At 58.4% G+C, this 20,269-nt stretch overlaps 4 protein-coding genes across 5 annotated transcripts in view; 3 read left to right on the top strand and 1 right to left on the bottom strand.

Moving 5' to 3' along the window:
- Positions 1-99: 99 nt before the first annotated feature.
- SMIM44 (small integral membrane protein 44) lies at positions 100-3,314 on the top strand. The gene is made up of 2 exons (XM_067734281.1): positions 100-2,920; positions 3,062-3,314. The coding sequence occupies exons 1-2, from the start codon at positions 2,608-2,610 to the stop codon at positions 3,298-3,300; spliced, it is 552 nt and encodes a 183-aa protein (XP_067590382.1). The 5' UTR covers positions 100-2,607; the 3' UTR covers positions 3,301-3,314.
- Positions 3,315-3,459: 145 nt separating this feature from the next.
- NFIC (nuclear factor I C) overlaps positions 3,460-20,269 on the bottom strand; it is an 82,292-nt gene continuing 65,482 nt past the window's right edge. The window contains exon 9 of the mRNA XM_067734277.1: positions 3,460-3,885. Coding sequence (XP_067590378.1) covers positions 3,850-3,885 — 36 coding nt within the window. The 3' untranslated portion in view covers positions 3,460-3,849. The remainder of the gene's footprint in view (positions 3,886-20,269) is intronic.
- LOC137222682 (small integral membrane protein 24-like) lies at positions 5,268-8,693 on the top strand. 2 transcript variants are annotated; one of them, XM_067734283.1, is made up of 4 exons: positions 5,268-5,382; positions 6,037-6,148; positions 6,403-6,468; positions 7,606-8,693. In XM_067734283.1, exons 1-4 carry the CDS (start codon positions 5,319-5,321, stop codon positions 7,736-7,738), a joined length of 375 nt encoding a protein of 124 aa, XP_067590384.1. In that variant the 5' UTR covers positions 5,268-5,318; the 3' UTR covers positions 7,739-8,693. The 2 variants fall into 2 exon arrangements, with proteins under 2 accessions (XP_067590384.1, XP_067590383.1); XM_067734282.1 differs by having other exon boundaries at positions 6,403-7,740.
- On the top strand, positions 9,323-11,960 carry LOC137222683 (small integral membrane protein 24-like). The gene is made up of 3 exons (XM_067734284.1): positions 9,323-9,507; positions 9,599-9,710; positions 10,907-11,960. The coding sequence occupies exons 1-3, from the start codon at positions 9,429-9,431 to the stop codon at positions 11,004-11,006; spliced, it is 291 nt and encodes a 96-aa protein (XP_067590385.1). The 5' UTR covers positions 9,323-9,428; the 3' UTR covers positions 11,007-11,960.

The following is a 20,269-nucleotide window of genomic DNA, read 5'->3' as shown; positions in this document are numbered from 1 at the left end:
TAAAGGAACATATCCTAAGTGTGGGGGGCCAGGGCGTTTGGAGAGCTCAGCTCTGGGATCTGCCCTGCCCCAGACACTGTGACCGACACGAGCCTGTGGCCCTGTTTCACATCAGTTCCCAGGGGTAAAATCTGCCCAGCCAGACCCCCCAAAGGGGTTGAGGGGGAACAGCCCTGCATCCTGGCCCTCTCCAAACCTCAGCCTCACCTACTCCTATTGGGGGCATAGGGGAAGGGGTTTAGTGGTATGACAAGGAGTCTGGGCCCATCCTACCTACCTCCCTTACTGCCTCCTCATGCAGTCTCAAGCAGCCCATTTACCGCTCTATAAAATGGGTGTTAACAAGAGAACCTAATTTTACATGTGACGCATTTTCCACACCAAGCAATTCTCCGTTTCTCCATGGATGTCAGCTGGGCGTCCCGCAATTCAATTCAGTTCTCTGACACTATCTACCCTGAATCAGTGCAGACCCTCCAGGTTCAGGGTTCAGTCCTGCAGGACTGCCCCCACTTCAGATGCAGGTCCCAAGTCCGGACCTCCCATACTTCTGACAGACTGGTTATGAATTGGGGTTCCCACCACCCCCTCTTCACATTTGAAGAATGGCTCACAGAATCAGGAAAGCACTTTACTTAACCTGTTTATCATAAACGAGGCAAATGAACAGCCAGATGAAGAGGCACAAGGTCTGAAGGGTCGGAAACCAGGAGCTTCTGTCCCCGTGGAGTTTGGGGTGGATGCTTTTAACCTGCTCGGAAGCTCTCCAAGCCCCTTCCTGTAGGGTTTTTATGGAGGTTCCATCACGTGGGCATGATTTGGCAAATCACTGGCCATTGGCAATAATCTCAGTTCCCAGCCCCTCTCCTCTCCCTGAGGGGTGGGGCTTAAAGTTCCATCCCTCTAATCCCAGGGTCAGTTCCCCTGGCCACCAGCCCCCATCCCGAAGCTGCCACGCCCCTGCCCTCATTAGCATACACGCAGGCGTGGTGGAAAGGGGCTGATTATGAACCACAAAGGAGGCTCCCCTCTCCCCCATCACTCAGGAAATTACACGGTCCTGGGAGCTCCAAGCCAGGAACCAGGACGAAGACCAAACAGATCTCTTGTTATCTCACAGCGTCACCCTCGGGCGCTAGCTGCGGGCCCCCTCCCCCATTTATCCCCTGGCCCCTAGCCCCTCTCGCCAACGCGGCCATCACTTCAGCCTTTCTCCCTTCTCCAGTTTTCCCTCTTTGCCCGTCAGTATAGATAGGCTGTAATTTCTTTTCTTTTTTGAATTTTATTTTATTTATTTTTTATACAGCAGGTTCTTTTTAGTTATCTATTTTATACATATTAGTGTACATATGTCAATCCCAATCTCCCAATGCATCCCACCACCACCCCCTCCGCCATTTTCCCCCCTTCAAGCTGTAATTTCTTAAAAACATGAACCACCACCACCCACAGCCCTTCCTGACTCCATGACTTGCAGCTCTCTCAAACCTGCACCAACTAGGACCGCCCCACCTGTCCCCAGAACCGTCCTTGCCCACAGGTGACCTCCCAGTGTCCAAATACGGTGGTCACATCTCAGTCTGCGCCCTCCCCCTCTCAGCAGCCTCTGACCCGGCCAGCCACCCTGCTCCTGGGAAATTCTCAGGGACTCCGCCTCTGGGCCCAGGGCTGAGTCCGCCGGCCCCACCCACACCCCCGCCCGGGTGGTCTCATCCACTCTTGGGGCTCGAACCCCATCTATGTCCCAATGACGCCCACTGTCCTGACTCCAGCCCGGGGCCTCCTCTGAGCTCTTGGCTCGGGGTCCAGTTTGGACATCTCCACTTAGATATTGCTGAGGCATCCCAAACTTAGCCTGTCCTGAGAATTCCTCATGTTACCTCCCAAAGTGGCTCCTCCCACAGGAAATGGAAACTCCATCATTTCAGGTGTTCAGCCTGCAAACATTGGGGTTTGGCCAGTTTAAGATCTACCCCAGCTCTGCCCATTGCCCCACCCCCACCCCCCCACCCCCGCCAAGCCTCTGCCTCCACCTGGTCCAGCATCATTATTGCCCACCTGGAGCAGCTCAATCCCTCCTCCCCATCCCTGGCTCCCATCCTCAGCCCATAGTCTGTCTTCCCCAGAGAAGCCACCGGAGGGCGCCCGTGAGCACCTGAGTCAGGTCCCGTCTAACGAGCCCAGGAAGGTCCTGCCCCAGGGCCTTTGCACCGAATGTTTCCTCTGCCTGGAAAGCTCTTGCTTTTGGTACTCCCATGCCCGGTTCCCTTCCTTCTCTGGGTCTCTGCTGAAATGTCATCTGAACATGGCCTTGGCTGCTCTATTGTGAGAGGCTGCTCTATTAGACCATGGTCTCCCCCCACAGTACCCTCAAACCACTCTTTGCTTTCTAACACGATATATCATTTACTCTGAGGTTATGCATTTCTCAGAGTCTATCTCTCCATCTTGAACGTCAGCTCCACGAGAGCAGGGATTTTCCCAGAAGCGAGGACATCCTGTGCAAAGGCCCTGAGGTGGGGATGGACGTGCAGGGTAGCACCTGGTGTGGTTGGAGCTGAGCGAGGGAGGGGGGCCAGTGGGCGGAAGTGATTTGCAACGTGATCCATGCAGGCAGATGGAGGCCGTGGGGGAGCCCCAAATCCTCTTACCCAAAAGCTCCTTAATATTTCCGCCTGGCGGGTCACCACCGGGCTGCCCCTGCTCCAGGTGGCTGCCATGCCAGCGCTGGCACTCGAGGAGGGGATGGAGGGCTGGAGCCCGGCCTCGCCACTCTACGAGGAGTACCGCCCACCGCCGCTGGACACCATCCGCCTCCCCAGGTACGCGCTGTACCTGCTTCTGGCTGCGTTCGTGGTGGTGGCCGTAGCCTATGCCATTGTCGGGCATCTCATCAAGGACCTCGCCCACGACCTGGCCGGTGAGCCACTACCCACTACGAGCCTGGCTTGGGCTAGTGCTGGGCCACTTAGTGGGGGGGTGTCCGAGGGCCTCTCCTTGCCAGGGAGGGGGCAGAGGGTGGCCGGGCCTGGGGATGCTCCTCACCAGCCTCCTGCCTCAGACTGGGCATTCGGCCCGAAGCCGGACCAGGAGGATGGCCCCCGGGAGCTGCCCGAGAGCCCCGAGGACGAAAATCTGGAGGAGCTGGACCTGCAGCTGGCGCTGGCCTGGCGGGTTGACGAGGACGCCGCTCAGGGTGGCGAGGGGGCCCCCGCAGAAGCCCCAGCCCGGCCCTGCCACCGCCCCTCCATCGCCTTCAAAGACCCACCAGCCCGAAGCTCCTTCTGGAAGCTGGGCTGAGCCAGGCCCTGCCCTCCAGCCCGGGAGCCGGTTCCAGCCCCTTTGGCGGTTGTATAAACCAGACTTGTGCCCATCAGAGCCCTTTCACCTTTGATCTGTGCTGTCTTGACAGAGAACGTTCTCTTTCTTGGCTGGTGGACTCCAGTGGCTGGACACTGATTTTTTTTTAATTAATTAATTTTATTTTTAATTTATTTTTGGCTGTGTTGGGTCTTCATTGCTGTGCGCGGGCTTTCTCTAGTTGCGGAGAGCGGGGGCTACTTTTCGTTGCGGTGCGCGGGCTTCTTCTCATTGCGGTGGCTTCTCCTGTTGTGGAGCACGGGCTCTAGGCATGTGGGCTCAGTAGTTGTGGCTCGCGGGCTCTAGAGTGCAGGCTCAGTAGTTGTGGTGCATGGGCTCAGTTGCTCCGTGGCATGTGGGATCTTCCCGGACCAGGGCTCGAACCCATGTCCTCTGCATGGGCAGGCGGATTCTTGACCACTGTGCCACCAGGGAAGCCCTGGACACTGATTTATTTCCACACTCTGGTTTCCCCCATAGTCCCAGAGCCTAACTCCACCTGGCCTCCACCAAGCCCTTGGCAACCTGTAAACCAAAAAACACTAAGAAGATTAAAAATAATAATAACAACAATAATAGTGGCCAACCCTTAGCTAGAGCTTCGAATGTGCCTGCTATTGTATGCTAAGCAACCCCTTTCCTTGTATTAACATTATCTCGTTAAATCCTCCGAGGTACGATTTATTGCACCCATTTATCAGATGGGAAAACAGAGGCACACAGCCCAGAAATGACTCGGTCGGAGTAGAGAGAACGTTTTGCGAAAAGAGGCTGGCCCAACGACCTGCCTCGGAAAGCAGAAGCCTGCTCCTCTGGGCTCCTCCACCTCTGAATCTTCTCAGCTCCCGCCTCTCACCTCATTCCTGGTTCGGCAGCTGGATGGGTCCGTCTCTGGGGGTCCTGACTTCCTAACTAGCCTGAGGGCTTCCTTCACTCCTGAGTTTTGCACGGGCTGGGGCACACAGTAGGAGCTTCACCTGTGCCTGCCTGGCTGGTCGAACGGGGCTTGTCCTGGGCTCCACTGAGTGGCCCTCCTGCACAGCGACCGTGGTCAGTCCTCAGGAAGGGAGGGGGCTCCAGGAATTCACAGGCACTCCGTACGTGCCTGGGCAATAATGCTGGTGTTCTCCCAGCTCCCAGGCGTCCGACGGAGGTCTCAGGCCTGGAGAAGGACCAGGCCTCCCCATCCCAGCCTTCCTGCCATGTGATTGGGCTGTGGCTGTCCCGTGGCAGCTGGGGTGGGGTCCCCATTCGCCCAGGCAGGGCCCCCTATCTAATCAACCTGGGGATCAAGGTTGACACGCAGGAGAGCCAGGAATCTGAGTCATCAGCTATCCCAGGGGCCCCGTTCTCTGGCCACACGGCAGCAACTGGGTTTGGAGGTAGATGGTGGCCCATCCCTTCTTGCCCCGTTTGCTCCCCCTGGAGCTGGCTGTGGGTCCCCAGGGGTCGGGGACCCAAGAGGAGCCAGCATAAGCTGGTGGTGGGAGAGACCCGCGTTTACATCTAGTTCTAGCTGCTTCTGCCCGGCCTGACGCTCCTGGGCCCCCTGGCTTCTCTGTAAAACGCAAGTGGCAAAATTTCATGGTGCATGCAGAGAAAGAATCGTAATGATGTGTAAAAAGCACTGAGCCGGGAAGGAAGCTCAGGGCCAGTTCAGCCCGGCGCCTGTGGCGGGGAGCCTGGGGGACCCTGAGGCTGGCGGTCCTGGGTGGGGTGCAGGGCTGAGGGGCCGGACTCCCGTGTTAATCGTTACACCAGGTCCAGAGTCTGCCCTCCTGGAAGGCGGGGGAGAGGGGGTGGATGCCAACCAGGTGGGGCAAAGGGAGGGGCCCTCTGGTCTGGGCCTGCCCCGCCCCCAGACCTGCCTGCCCCCTTATCAGGGGCTGGGCAGGGTCTCCCCTGACTCTGACCGGACTGTGCACTCCCGTACCTGGACTGGCTGGATCCTCCGTGCCATGGGGACCCTGGAGACCCTGCTGCTCTGCACCCTGCTCCTGTCGCCGGCTGAGGCCCAGCAGGGTAGGGCTCCGACCTCTGGGGCAGGGGCGGGAGGATGGGTCGTGGGGATGGGCTTGGACACAGGCTCGCCATCTCCTCCTTTGATGAGAAACCGAAGCCTCCGAGAGGAGTGGGCAGGCAGGAGAGGAATGGGGTCAGGCCCCTCTTGGAGGCAGCCTCCCTAACTCCCCCGCTTCCTCTGGGCCTCCCACCTTATCCCTGAGCGCCCCCTCCTCTCAGAGCCCCGTGCGCTTCTCTAAAACCCACCCCTGAGGGAACTCCCTGGCGGTCCAGTGGTTAGGACTTGGTGCTTTCACTGCCTGGGACGCGGGTTCAATCCCTGGTCAGGGAACTAAGATCCCAAAAGCTGCGGCGCAGCTGAAAAAAAAAAAGAAGAAAGAAGAATTTAAAAGGACTTCCCCGGCGGTCCAGTGGTTAAGACTCAGTGCTTCCACTGCAGGGGGTATGGGGCACGGGTTCGATCCCTGGTCGGGGAACTAAGATCCCGCATGCTGCCGGGCGCAGTCAAAAAACAAAACCAAAACCACCTGTGAAACCCAGCCCCTTTCCAAGACCCCTCTGTCTGAGCATCCCCTGCACCCTTCGCCCCCTGTCCTTTCGGGGGCCCCCCACCTTTCCTATTTCTGAGTCTCCTCTGCCCCCACCTCCTAACAGCCTCAGGGCGTCATCTGAAGCCGTGGCTGGTGGGTCTGGCTGCTGTCGTGGGGTTCCTGTTCATCGTCTTCATCCTCATGCTGGCCAACCGTATCTGGTGCTCCAAAGAGAGGTGGGAGCCCCTTTCCCCACCCTCCATCTCCTCCCCAAAGCGCTGGGCACCCCCTCCTACCTCATGACCCTCTCTGGTCCCTTTCTTGTCTCCCCATTTCCCTGCTCCCCCTGCTCCCACAGCTCAGGACAGCCATGCAGCCCCCCTCTCTTGCTTCCTGGAGTCCCCCCAGCCTGGGGGAGACTGAGGCTGAGGCTGCCCCCACTTCCCACCCTTCACCCGCCCTCATCCCTCCATCTCCATCTCTTCTGCAGAGCTGAGGATGAAGAGGGGTCTGCATTCAGAAGGGATCCCCACTTGTACGAGGAAGTGAACCTGAGGTACTGCCGTGTGAGCATGTGTAGATGTGTGTGGGTGTCAGGGTGTCTGCGTGAGGCCCCTCCTCGAGGAGGGGAGGGGTGGGTGAGCACGGATGACCTCTTTCTGTCCTTGAACACCTCAAGCACGTTCCTGCCCCAGGGCCTTTGCACTTACTGTTGGTTCTACTTTGTACACCTTTCGTCATATCTTCTGGCTGGCTCCGTCTCTCCTTCAGTCCCTGCTCAGATGTTTCTTCCTCACAGAAGCCCACCTTGACCACCAGCCTTCCTGACACTCTCTCCACCACAACCCTGCATCTGTCTTTGCATGTATCATTAGCTGAAATTATCTTAGTCATTTACCGGTTTCTCGACACTAGATAGTGGCTTCCAGTAAGTGAACAGAACTTAGCTTTGGTCCTGGCTCTGGCCCCAGGGCCCGGCACAGGGCCTGGCACACAGTACGCACTTAATAATACCTGTCGAACAAGACCGTGGTGTGGGATTGTGTAGGGACTGTGCAGAAGTGTGTGATTTGGTGTGGGTAACTCTCCTGGGCTCAGCGTCTCCCATGATCCTGGCTCAGGGATGCGGGCAGGGCTGGGGGCTCTTTCAGGGCAAGATCCTAATTTGGGCAAAGGCTTGGGGACAGAAGTAGGAGCTCAGGAGCTGGGAGGACACTATCCTGGCTGGGAGATTCTCAGCTGAGCCCAAGATGCCTGAGGGACAGGCGTGGGCCAGACTGTGCTTTGTCTACGACCCAGCTCAGGCCCAGTAAAATGGGATTCCTACTCCCAGGATGTGCTGGAGGGTCCAGATCCCACAGGTGCTCCTAATTTGTAGTTTCCTCCCTGCCTTATTCATTCCTCCTCCACCCATCCACCCGCCCACCCATCCATCCATGCATCCACCCACCCATCCATCCATCCTTCCTTCCTTCCTTCCTCCCATCCACCCATCCTTCCATGGGACAATTGACCCTTAGTTTCTGCCTTTGTGAAATGGAAATAACAAGGCTGCCTTGTCAGGGCTGTTTTGAAGATTCAACAAAGATTCTTTCTGTAAAGCGCTCCTCATAAGACCTGGCACAGGTAAGTGTTCGTTAAATGGGAGTGACTCTGTTTCTTATTGTGGTCTGGGGCCTCTGTGTCCCTACAGTAAAGAAGACAAGAAGGGGAAGAAAGAGGAGGAGAAAAAGGCCAAGAAGGAAGGAGAGAGCAACTTGGGGCTGGAGCTGGAGGAGAAAGAGGAGCTCAGAGACCAGGAGCAAGTCAAGAACACGGCCATGTGAAAACTCCTCAGCCGCTGCCTCCAGGCAGCCCCCCAGAGGTGCCCCTTCCACACCCTAGAAGCAATGACCTGAAGCTGAAGCCACTGCAGTGACTCCATCTGGGGTTGAGAGTACAGCGTCCTGAATGAAGAGGCTTGGGACCACCCCTCCCCCCTCAAGAAGGGATCTTTGTGCGTTATGTGGTCTGTATGTGTTATGATTTGTACCACCTGGTGATTCTCCTTGCGTTTAGAGAGCACTCCTGGTTACTGAGAAAACCCCAACCCCTGCAGTTTCATGGCCTCACCTGCTTCTACCCATTGCCTGATTTCTTGGCCCTCTGCCTGATATCTATCTGCCAGAGCCCTCCTCCCTCCCACTCACCTTCAGGACCGGTATCAGCCAGGGACTGGCTCTTGGGGAAGAGCCCTTCAGAAGGGCTACTGTCATCCCGTGGGACTTAGTTTCCCCTTGAGGAGACGGCTTTTGGGGTTGGGGGTAACGCCCAAGCAAGGGTGGGAAACCAAACTCCACGGTGCCCAGATACCCTGGGCAGATTAAGCGCTCCCCTTGCAATCTCGATTCTGCTGTCCTGAGCCCCGAGGGCCGTCTCCTAGGAAAGCCTTGCTCCCCCGCACCAACCCAGGGTTTTGGGTCACGTGACTCCATTTCTGGGAACTGGGTCTTGGAGGGTGCGGTGCCCCCCGCGTGTGAGATCTTGGAAAGGGATCTTGGAAAGGGATCCTCCCTGTTTCCAACCTCCCCAGTCTCCTCACTTTCTCCGGGCCCTGGACCTTGCCCTGGATGTTAACCATTTCCTAATGAGCACTTTGATAAAGGCTGGCATTTAGGGCTCCCTTGTGGAGCAGGTAGCTGCGGTTGGTAGGATCCAGTCCAGAAGGCGGGGAGCTTCTGTCTGAGAACATCCCAGGATCGTCCACCAGGGGGCAGAAAAACCATAAATTAAAAAGTGGAATAATCTCCCTAATAGATGCTCCCACTGAATGCCTAGCATCCTTACGGTCTCCGTCTCGGTCAGTTTGCAATTAGTCTCATTTTCCGGCTGAAAATACTGAGACTTAGAAAGAAGGAAGCCACTGGCCCAGCTCTCCCTGGCTGTTGCTGGCAGAGCTGGGATGGAAGCCCAGGCTGCCCAAACGATGGGGCATGTGCAGGCTCTGGCTAAGGTCAAAGTTGGAGGTTCATGTCCCAGGATGGGAGAGGGTTGGGGTAGGAGGTGTTCCTAGCTGGGAGAACTATGTTCTTTTGGGATGCTGTGTGGCCAAGGGGAAGTGGCCTGACCTCTCTGAGCCTCGACTTGGCTCCTCTTCTGCAACGTGAGGACAAGAGTTCTGACTGCCAGAGTGTGAAGCTTGAAGGAGGTGCCGGAGCTCAAGAGTCATTGCAAGACCTGGCACGTAGCAGGCACTCAGGAAATGAGTTCCCCATCTTTCCTGAGCCTCCCCTCCCATGTCCCTGGCCGTGGGGAGTGACAGGGTCAGGATGGGCCTCAGGGAGACGGGGGCTGGGACGCTTGGGACCCTGAGCCCCTCCCCATGGTGCCCGGAACCCAGTGAGGGGGCCCCACCTCCGACTTCCTGCGGCACCGGCCACATCCTGCCCTGGGGTGCCCTGCGCAGGCCACTTCCCCCTCTGGCTGGGGCGGCAACCCCAGAACCTGCTGGACAGGGGAGAGGACAGACGGAGAAGGATGGATAGATTCTGGACGACCCCCGGCCAATTCTCCCTTCTCGCAGCTCTGGTCCCGCGGCTGGTTCAGGCCCAACCCTGTAAGGCCTTGGAAGGGAGTGGGAATGCGGTGGCGAAAAGAGTCCCAAGTTGGCGGCCAGGCTGCTGACCCCGCCTTGCTCCCACCCGCAGTGGCCCAGAGGAAGCCGTGGCTGGTGGGGCTGGGGGCTGCGCTGGCCTCCCTCTTCCTCATCTTTGTCCTCACCTTGGTCTACGCCATCTGGTGCCGCGAGCCCTGGGACAGGTAGGTCCTCATCTTTCTGAGCCCCTCCTTCCCGAAATCTCTAAATCTCTCCTCTCTAAGCCCCTCCCCTCTCTGAGTCCCGCCCCCTAAGCCCCTCCCCGTGTCGGGCCCCCTCTCAGCCCCTCCCCTCTCCGAACATCCTCCAAGGAGGCCGGGCAGGACCAGGGGGTAATTCTTTTTTTTTTTAAAATAAGTTTATTTATTTATTTTTGGCTGTGTTGGCTCTTCGTTTCTGTGCGAGGGCTTTCTCTAGTTGCGGTGAGCGGGGGCCACTCTTCATCGCGGTGCACGGGCCTCTCACTATCGCGGCCTCTCTTGTTGCGGAGCACAGGCTCCGGACGCGCAGGCTCAGTAGCTGTAGCGCAGGGGCTTAGTTGCTCCGCGGCATGTGGGATCTTCCCTGACCAGGGCTCGAACCCGTGTCCACTGCATTGGCAGGCAGATTCTCAACCACTGCGCCACCAGGGAAGCCCCCGGGGGTAATTCTTTGATTCAGAATCCATGGGGGCCTCACATAACCTCACTCTCTTCTCTCCTGACTACCGACCTGCAAAATGAGGGCGGCTTCCTCACAGAGAAGCCCATATCTAATATGTGTTTCAATTGGGGTCTGTAAAGTCTTTTGGGGGGGGAGGGGGTCTGTAAAGTCTTTTTGGGGGGAGGGGGTCTGTAAAGCCTTTACCACCCCCACGCGAACCCCATCCATTTATCTATCCACCTGTCCTTCCCTTCCTCCCTCCAGCCGTCCATCATCCATCCATGCATCAGCCCTCCCTCCCTGTCTCCCTCCGTTTCTCTCTCCTTCCCTCCCTCCAGCATCCAATCCTCCATCTGTCCATCCATCCAACCACCCACCTTCCCACCACCCATCCGCACATCCATCGGTCCATCCCAGCCACTCATTAAGCCATCCACCCATCCGTCGGTCCATCCCCCACCTCTCTGCCTGTCCACTCACCCTCGGTTTTGAAACCCCTTATCGGTTTTGGCTCACGCAGCTCAACTATGGGCTCAAGCACTTCCTTCGTGTTCAAACGGGGCGGGTGTCCTAAGCTGCCTGAGCCTCGTCGTCCCCTTCCGTACCATGGGAACAACAAGGGTGCCTGCAGGACTCAGAGGTTCTGTGAACATTGTAAGAAGCCCGGAACCCAAGTCCTTATTAACTTGGGTTACCTGGGCCCTTCTTCTCTCCACAGCAATAAAGAGAAGGAAGAGGAGACTGTGAGAAATGAGGAGAAGGAGGGAGAGGGCGACTGGGGGGTGGAACTGGAGGAGAGAGGGGCCTCTGAACCATGAAGCAATGGCAAGCTCCTCCTCGTGAAGGTTTCCCACTCACCTCCTCCAGGCAGCCATCCAGAGATGCCCCAGTGCCTTCTCCATGCCGCATCAGCAAGGACCCGGCCCTGGGGCCAGTGAGAGGACTCCACCTGGGATTCAGGGGAAAGTGGCCCTTGAGTGCAGAGGACTCAGGACCTGCCCCAAGTCCCTCTTGGAGGGCTCTCTGCATGTTACCTGGTCGCCCTGTACCCCTTCCCAAGCTTGGTCTCCACCTGATGATTCTTCTTGAGCTTGGAGGACACCCCTGGCACAAGGAGCAACCACCTCCCCGAGACCCCCTACTATCTCATATCTCTACCCAGTCTGCATCGCTGGCAGCTTTTGGCCCTTTTGATTTCTTCTCCCACCTCCGATTTCTATTGCCCTTTGGATCTCATCGGAGAAGCCAGGTCCTCCTCTTGCCCACGTGCAAGCTCTTCCGAGAGTTTTCCAGGCCTGCTTCGAGGACTCCATAGGAGTCACTTGTCTCCCAGCCCCGCTCCTGGCCTCGGCTTGCTACTCCTGAACGTGAACTTTGAGCTGGCTCAGAGCAAGGCCGTTTCCTGGGAGATGAGGGCTCCTCCTACCTTGTGCTCATTTCGGGGCACTGTCCTGGAGGCAGGGACTCCCAGGGCCTGGGGTGAGGGTGCAGGAGTGCGAATGGGGAGGAACCCCTTCTTCCAGTCCTGCACTCCTTGTGGGGAGGCGCCATGCAGAAGAAGGAGTTGGAGTCCCCACTTCTTTGCTATGTGGCCCCGAGGCAAGTAACTTAACCTCTCTGTGCCTAAGTGTCCTGTCCTGTAAAAGGGGAGGATAACAGATTCTTCACAAGTCGTCATGGTTTGAATGAAATACGGTCTACAGAAATCCTGAGCGCAGAACCCAGCACCCCAAAAGCGTCTTAATAAATGTCGGCTTTTTGTTATGCTGAAATGGTGAAGATGGGGCGGGCCAAATGGGCCTCCCACCACAGACTCGGGGGATCCTGGAGGTCAGAGGGTGTTTTCCGACGGCAGCTCTGGGAGGGCAGGAGTTTTCTGCCCTCCAGTCTCCTCTTTGCGAGGTCTGGGGCTTCCGGGTGGGTGGCCGTGTTGAGGGGGTCGGGAAGGGAGAAGGGAGGGGCTATCGGGGCTCCTCCCCTTCCGCAGGGGGCGGGACTTCCCCACTAGGGGGCGACGGGGGCGTTTGGGGGTGCGTTCTTTAGGTCGTCGCAAGCCTGGCCCTTTTACGGCGTTTAGTGGGGAGGCAGGGCTGGGACAGCCCCTCAAAGCCAAAAACTGCTTCACCCCAGGGGCCAATGGATGAAAAACACTGAGGCTTTCCTTGAGATAAAAGGACAGATTGAGCCCCCAGCCCGGCAGAGACGCGGCCCCAGGATGAATCTCCAACCCCTGGCTGAACCCTCCATCCCAGCTGAACGCCCACCCCCGGACTGAGCCCCTCACCCAAGATGAGATCCCCAGCCCGCAAAAGAAGCTCCTGCTAGAGCTCCCCTTCCGCCCCTCCGCCAGGAGAGCCGGACTGTGGGGATGCGGGTCAGCTGACCCCTCCATCCGGGACCCGCTTTCTGGGTCCACGTCCTAGGTCCTCCCACAGGGGGGCGCCAGAACCTCGCCGCTGAGCGCAGAAGAGCCCACCCCGGTTGGGGGTAGGGCATGGGAAGGGTACGTGTCCATCTTGGAGGGGGTCTCGGACTCCACCCCGGCCCCCCAACGACAGTGTCTTCTGCGCCTGTTACTGGGCAGCAGCGTGGGGCTGCGCACCTGCGCGTCAGCGTCGGCGCACCGCACCTGGGTCCCTCTCCGTGCGTCTTGCCTTCGCTTCGTGCCTCAGTTTCCCCGCCAGTGAAAGGGGATATAAACGTCCCTCCCGGGGAGGCTTGTGGGTAGGATGGAAGGAGCCTGTGCAGCGGAGAGCTTTGACTGCACGTCTTGGGGGTCCCTGGGGGACTTGGAATGGGGGCCAGGATGGGGGACAAGGTTTCAGACCCCAGCCTCCAAGGAGGAGAAGTGACTGCCCCTCACATCCATGATGCTTCCCTGACCCCAGCCTTTGAGGAGCCCCTGTGGCTTCGGGGTAGGAGCTGGACATGGATACTGCCAGCTCTGAGTGGTCAGGGGTGGTGTGGAAGAGACTGGGGTGCTGGGGTGCTAGGAGGGCTAGCAGGGGCTCTGCCCTGGCAAGTAGAGAGGGCTTTCTGGAGGAGAGGGTATTGGCACCAAGTTGTCCTGTCCTACCTCTGCTCACTGCCCTCGGGGGCTCCCACATCCCTCCTGGGGTAAAAGCCCAAGTTTTCCCCCGTGGCCCACAAGGCCCTGGATGACCTGCCCCGTCCCCTCCCTGCCCTGACTTCCTCCCTCTCCCCCCCTCGCTCACTCTGCTCCAGACACACGGGCCTCCTCGCTGTTCCTCCAGCTCGCCAGGCATGGTGCTGCCCCAGGGCCTTTGCACGGGCTGTGCCCTCTGCCTGGAAAACTCTTCTGCCAGATTTTCAGGGGGCTGTTTCTCCCCCTCTATTCAAATCTCTGTTTAAACGTTACTTCCTCGTGTGAGGCCGACTCTCCTATCGCTTATTCTGCTTCATTTGTGTCCTTGGCACTTACGTCCTCCGACATTTACTTATCTTTTTTATTGTTTACTGTCCATTTTCCCAACTTGGAACTGTAAGTGCCATGAAGGCAGATCATCTGGGGTGTTTTTTTGGTTCTCCACTGTGTCCCCAGTACTTGGTACCCAGCAGGTACTCAGGAAATCTTTGCTGAATGAATGGGAGTTTGCTAGGTGGAAAAGAAAAAAAAAAAAAAAAAAAAGAGGGAAGGCGTTCTGTGCAGTTTTGGAGCACCAACTGTGTGCCAGGCTCTGTCCTTGGAGCCACGTAGGAGGTGGAGTTCCCTGTGCCTGGCACAGAGCAGGTGCTCCATAGATGCCCATGGAATTTGTTGATCAAAGACTCCGGGAGAATGCCGGAACTGGTTTCCTGAGGCCGCCTGCCCTGCAGCCTCTTCCCTTCACTTTGGTACAGAACGCAGAACAGCCCGAATGGAACACAGAAAGGAGGACCCAAGACAGCTAGAAAGAGTCGAAGCATAGCTTGTTTAATTTTTATACATTTTTTCTTTTTTTTGCCTTTTATTGAATCTTTTATGGAACCCCCCTTTTTCATTTTTTCTTTTCTTTTCTTTTTTTTTTTTTTTTTGCATAGGGAAACAAACAAAATAATAACAGCCAGAGTCACTTTCTGTAAATGGTACTTAGGTAGGCGCGTCGGCGGAAACCAAAATGACTGCGTAATATACAAGGTTATGATCGGAGTATGATGTGAGGGCGCAGGGCAGGGGAGCCGGGCAAGGAGAAGGCTGGGCCTGGGTCTGCTCAGATGTCCCCTTGTCCCCTGTCCTGTCCCCACCTTGGGGAGGAAGAGGAGGAGGGGAGTGAGCCCGGCCCGAACCTTCTCCCAACATGGGTTCAGGAGCATGGGGTGTGTGCGTGTGTGTGTGCATGCGTGCGCGCGTGTGTGTTGTATCCGGTGTGTGCGGCAGCAAGCGAGAATCAGAGTAAACTATCCTGGTAATATCGGTAAAATACAAAATGGGGGAAAAAAAAAACCTCAAAAAACATCTCAGAGGGAAAAGGAAATTAACAGCAACACCACCAAAAATTTTAGAAAGAAAAAAAAAAGAGAGAAAGAAGGAAAGAAAATTCAGAGAGGAAAATGGGTCCCTCTCCCCTCTCTCTGTCGTCCCTCCCCCCACGACACGTGTTCTGCCCGTCAGACACGGCTTGTCCCGCCCCCATGTGCAGCCCTGGGGGGTGACAAGTTGGGGGTAGGGGCCAGGACCCCTGGATGTGAAGGGGCTTTGGTTTCAGGGGGCCTGGCTGGGGCCCAAGATTGGGAGGATGGGATGTCGATGCATTTTTGGGAATGGGCTTTAGGGGCTCACCACTAGAGGGGGGGCTGAGGTAGCTCCTGTCCCTTTTCCAGTGGGTCCCCTTCTAGCCAGGTGGCGTGAAGGCAGGGCTGTAGGGAGGGTGGGAGCTTGGGGGGTGTGGGACTTCCTTCCTCTTCTGGAGCCCTCAATCCTGTTGGATCCCACCTCCTCTTTTCTGAGGCCTAGGGGACCCCCAGGGACTGGGGGAGGAGAACCCCAAAGCCACACCAGCAGACATGTGAGGCACTGCTTGGGAAAAGTCTGTTTTGGTATCGCTGGCAACAAGTCCTGCTGGGATCGCTCTGGGTCTGTCTCCCTGCCTTGCCCGGGGAAGGGGCCGGGGGGGAGTGTGGGCCTCTGGGGCCAGCTCGGACCCCACGCACTCTGAAACGCTTAGGGATACATGGATGGCGGAGAGGTGGTGTCAGTGTGGAGATGAGACCCTCAGGAAGTGTCCAAAGCGGCAGAAACGGGGAAAGATGGGAGGATGCGGGGGATGCTGGGTTTGAGGATGGGTCTCTGGAACCTCTCGCCCATCACCCTCCCTCCCCCCCGCCCCACAAAAAAGTAAAAATCAGGGTCTCAGAGAGAGAATCCAGGCCAAAATAAAAAGTAGCCACTGTATAATCTGTATTATGAGAAAAAAAATTCCAAAATTATACACATACATATATATATATATATATATATATATATATATATATATATATATATAATGTATAGTATAGCCCTACGCTGGAGGTCAAAGTACCGTCAGAGAAGCCAGAGGAGGGGTGTGTGGGGGGGTGTCCTGCGTGCTGTCTCTTCCAGGGGGCTGGACGGTTGCTCCGGGCCCCGGGGATCCTGCCTCACTGGCCGCTGTCCAGCCAAATCTGCTTGCTCTTGAACACTGCTGTCTCTGGGGACAGAGAGAAAGTTCCGGAGCAGGGAGGGGGACGCTGAGGCTGAAACTGCTGCTTAGGGAGCCGCAGCAGCCCCCCACCCCGCCCCATGTCTCCTCTGAGGTTCCTTTCCGGTCTGATTGTCTAGCTCAGGGTGGGAATCTGGGCTCAGAACTCGGCCAGAACCGGGGTTCCAGACCTGGGCACGGGGCACCCCGGACCCCCGCCCCAGTCAAATAGGGCCAGGTCAGCTTGACCTCTCCACACCACCCTCTCCACCCAGATTGGGGTCCGGTGACTTCCCTCATCCAAAGAGAGGGATGGGGGCAATTTGCATATATTGGGGAGGTCTCCTTAGTCTTTTCCACAGCAAGGGCTGGACCCCAAGGTCAGGCTGGGGGACTCCGTATGGGATGGAAAATGGGCCAGTGGGCCGCAGGTTTGAGATGTCAGTTTCATCTATGTTCAAAAACACCACCACCACCCAACCCCCTGCCCGCCGCCCTCCCCGGGCATCGACCCAAACTGCAAAGGCAGGTGAGCCGGCCGGTTCCTAGTGTTTCTGCCTTCTCCTGACGCACAGCTGGGGGCAAGGAAGGGTGGAGCTCTGGGGCCCGGGGTGCTGTGGAGTGCGGGCCGTGAGGGACAAGGTGGTCCCGGTGAAGCCCTTGGGGGAGGGGTCCTGCAGGGACGGGCCACCCACTCCCCGTGCCACTGGCTGCTCCCACTTCCCTGGGGCGGGCAAGGAATGAAAACCAGAAATCAGCCCCCATGGAAACTGACAAGCATGGCCTTGGGCTCTCAGGCCAAAGGGCAGTTCTCAAGGGCAATGTCAAGGCCCAGCTGAGGCCTTGGTCTGGGCTCTCGCTCTGGCCCCTGGGGCTTGCTGAGGTGACTTTTCGAAAGAAAACATGACATGAGCGTATGGTGGTGGATGAAAGCCCGGGCCTGTCGGCAAGGTCCCAACCGGCTCTGGAGACAATTCTGAAGTCTGAGGTGGTGGCCGGGGAATGAATGGGGACCGTCTGCCTGGTGGATCCCCAGAGGAGATGTCTGAGGGGCCCGGGGATGGCCAGCCAGAGGTGGCAAGGTTGGAGGACCCGGCCCTTTGGTCCTCCTGCCTGGACACCCCACTAACTGCTACTGTCTCAGCTTTGGTTGAGTGAAAGGCAAAGGAAATTGGGGGAAAAGAGAGAAAGAGAGAGAGAAAGGAAGGAAGGAAAATACGAGAAAATAAAACCGAGAAGACAACAGCACGGCCAGCCCCCTGCCCACCCCTGCCAGGGCCTGGGACGCTGTGCCCCTGACCCCTGGACCCCCGGCCGGGCCTCCGATGGCTGAACTAGACCTACAAGTACAGACAGACAAATATTGCATATATTGGGTTCGGTTTTTGTCTTTTTGTTTCACACCAGACCCCCCTCCACAGTTACAGCTGGAAGACGTAGTAGAACTGGGTGGGAGAGCAGGAGGGTCCTTCCTGCCACCCAAGGCCAGTCTCCAGGGATGGGGTGAGGTGGGTCCTTTGGCAAGAAGGCGGGGGGGCTGCACAGGGGGAGAAGGGGCTGGGGGCGGGACAGCGATTTGACCCTGAGCCAGGGGGACGCCAGCCTGCGGGAGAGGTGGGACGGGGGCAGTCTGGCTGTTGGCAGGGCGGCCGCCCCACGGGCAGACCGCATGGGTCGCGGGTGCATGCGTGGCGTCTGGGGGGCTGGCCTGTGGCCCAGTGAGGGGAGAAGCCCTTGCCCGGTGTCAGGGGACACCCCTGAGGTCTGTCCGCCAGCCTCTGTGGGCAGGGGATTCGGAAACAACCCCTCTGGAGACCGAGGGTGGGGCTGGGGGGCGTCGCAGAGCACCAGGGGGCACCCCCAATGCAGCAGGAGACATGGAGACGCGGCCAAGGGTGGGCTGGGGGGAGGGCAAACCGTGGGGCGATTGTTCCGTGGATCGCTGATTTTTAAGCATGTGATTTTTTTTTTTTTTTAGCAATGTGATTTTTTTTTTAATTCTTAATTTTTTTTTTACAAATAGAAATACATCCCTTTTCAATTTTTACTTTTTATTTCATGTCATTGCTTTGTCTTTTTTTTTTTTTAACTACACGAGCAGTGCATGCAGCTATCTGTGTGCGCTGATATTGTTTAAAGGTAATACTTATTTTTGGAAGGCAAGGCACATCATGTGGTAGAAAATTTCGTGCAAATTAGGAAACATGGAATTTTTTTTTAAGGTTTTTTTTTTTTGTATCTTTTTTTTTTCTTTTAAAGAGGAGGAGGTGGGGGGGGAGGGCTGGGGGAGGGCTGGGGGAGGGAGATAGAGCCAGTATCATTCGCCATGCAGTTTCAGCCGCCGCGAGCTGACGTCAGGAGCCAGGTCACAGGAATCCTCGACTAAGCACCATGCAAAGTTAGGTAGCTGGGGGCTGCCAGGTGCCCCCTCCCCTCCCCCACCTACCCGCACCCTAAGGTTCCCGGCTGAGAAGCTTCCGGATACCCCAACTACACAACCCCCTGCTCTCCTGGAGAGCGGCCCAAGCTTTGGTCCCCAACAGCCACCCGGTGGAGGGGCCCTGGGGACAGAGGGACGGACCAAGGGTTCTTGAACCCCTCCGGACAGCGGGAGTGCGGCTGGTGGGGAAGGGTCTGCGGGGGAGGGGTCGTTTCTCTTTATGATCGAGTGGGTTCGCCAAGCCCCTTGGGCTGGTTTGGGAGGAGGAAAGTCTGGTGTCTGGGGAGGTGGGGGGAGGCTGGCCGGGCCCGGGGCACCGGGGTTTCACCGGGAGAGGGAGGGGAGGGCCAGGCTGGGAGCAGGTGAAGCGGAGGCCTGCCCAGGGCCATGGCTTAGGCCTGGGCCCGGGGATGGAGGTCAGGATTCCCCAGCGCCAGGCATGGAGGAGGCCAGTTGGGGCTCAGACGGATGGGCCGGGAGGGGTCCTTGTGTTTGGGCCCGGTGACCCTAGAACACCTAACACCCCCTCCCAGGCTCCCCACCCAAGATGGCCATCCCAGGGTGGAGGCATGGATGGGGCCGGGCAGCTGGGGTGAGGGGACACCCGGTGGCCCCAGATTTAGTGTTTTTGGAGCGGCTCAACGGAAAATGTTTAGCAGATGGGAGGCCCCCTACAAGGCTGCAGGAAGCCCCGAGGCGCTGACCCTCCCTGCCCCCAGCCAGAGCCCCCTGCCCTGTCCAGGCACATGTGGACTGCACCCAGCCTGGCCTTCTCTCCTTCTGGCAGCCCAGCTGCGATGCACCTCCCGGCTGTGCCCCACTTCGGCGGGGGGTGGGGGGATGAAAGTGCAAACCGTGGTCCCCCTTTGGGCCGGGCGGCACCAGGGAGGGGGTGTCGCTCCAGGATGTAAGGCACTGGCAGAGGAGGCGTTGGCGGGGGGCACACCGCCTTCCCCAGATCCCACCCCCGTGCCCCAGCACGGCAGGACGCTGGGGGGATGCCCAGCTCTGCCCCTTGGGCCCACTGGGCGGGTTCCCATCGCTCTAGCTCTGAGGGAGGCATAGCAATGAGGGGTCAGCAACTGGAGGGGCCGGGTTACGGGGGAGGAGGCTGGAGGATGCCCACGGCCACTCGCTTCCCAGCTGGACAAAGGGGGGGGGCGGGCGGTGGGAATCAGGCACTTAAACCACTCGCTCTCACCTCCCACACCTCCATGGGCTAAGCGGGGTGGTGGGGTCCTCCCCATTCAGGGCTTGGGTGGATGGAGAGTCCAGAGCAGCCCCGGGCCCCTCCGCTCCACCGCCCCCAGCCCCCTCCTCGGAAAGTGCATTTCTTACAGTGTGTGCAACGCGGGGCCCTCCCCCGGGGACTGGGGTGCGCTAGGGTGGCCTCCTATGCCTGGGGGGGGGGCGGGCTGGGGGTCATTTGCATAGAGATGTCTCCCAAACCGGGCCGGCGCGCACAGGGCTTCACCAAAGACCGAGTCCCCGGCGCGCTCTGGGGGGGGCGGGGGGGGGGGCGGAGACGTCCACAACCGCGGGGCACTCCTGAGAGAGTATTGGCCATGCGTCCTTGTCCCCCGGCGATGCCCGGGGTCTCCCCGCAACCCTCTTCTGCCCCTGTCGCACCCCTGCCCACCCCAGCCTCCGCGGTGGCCTCTGCTGCCTGCCGCCGGGGTCCTCGCCGGCCCCCCGGGGGCTGCCTCCCCACTTGGCAAACACTGTCCCGGTGGCAGTGGCGATGGGGGCGCGCGGGAGAGGCGGCCTCGCTGGGTGTCCTGCCCCGTCGGCTGGGCACGGGCACCAGGCTGCGCTCACCTGGTCCAGGGCGGAGGTGGGGGCGGCCGGCCCTCCCAGAGCAGCAGCGAGAGGAGATGAATAACTTAGGACGCCCCGAGCGCCCGCTCCCAGGGGCAGTGGGGCCTGGCCCTCCAGTCCGGTCCGTCCGGCCGCGGCATCCCGAGAGTCCGAAGCGTTGCCATCT

Source organism: Pseudorca crassidens, chromosome 3 (genome assembly GCF_039906515.1).
Source record: "Pseudorca crassidens isolate mPseCra1 chromosome 3, mPseCra1.hap1, whole genome shotgun sequence".
NCBI classification, from domain to species: domain Eukaryota; kingdom Metazoa; phylum Chordata; class Mammalia; order Artiodactyla; family Delphinidae; genus Pseudorca; species Pseudorca crassidens.
The sequence above is the reverse complement of the archived record's forward strand: the minus strand, read 5'-3'. Positions and strand labels throughout refer to the sequence as shown.

Excerpts from the sequence above, each read along its gene's own strand:
- SMIM44 (XM_067734281.1), top strand. The coding sequence starts at position 2,608 with ATGCAGGCAGATGGAGGCCGTGGGGGAGCCCCAAATCCTCTTACCCAA. Across the intron at positions 2,921-3,061 it reads CCTCGCCCACGACCTGGCCG|ACTGGGCATTCGGCCCGAAG; the intron begins GTGAGCCACTAC and ends CTCCTGCCTCAG.
- LOC137222682 (XM_067734282.1), top strand. The coding sequence starts at position 5,319 with ATGGGGACCCTGGAGACCCTGCTGCTCTGCACCCTGCTCCTGTCGCCG. Across the intron at positions 5,383-6,036 it reads GCCGGCTGAGGCCCAGCAGG|CCTCAGGGCGTCATCTGAAG; the intron begins GTAGGGCTCCGA and ends ACCTCCTAACAG. Across the intron at positions 6,149-6,402 it reads ATCTGGTGCTCCAAAGAGAG|AGCTGAGGATGAAGAGGGGT; the intron begins GTGGGAGCCCCT and ends TCTCTTCTGCAG.
- LOC137222683 (XM_067734284.1), top strand. The coding sequence starts at position 9,429 with ATGGATAGATTCTGGACGACCCCCGGCCAATTCTCCCTTCTCGCAGCT. Across the intron at positions 9,508-9,598 it reads GCTGGTTCAGGCCCAACCCT|TGGCCCAGAGGAAGCCGTGG; the intron begins GTAAGGCCTTGG and ends TCCCACCCGCAG. Across the intron at positions 9,711-10,906 it reads TGCCGCGAGCCCTGGGACAG|CAATAAAGAGAAGGAAGAGG; the intron begins GTAGGTCCTCAT and ends TTCTCTCCACAG.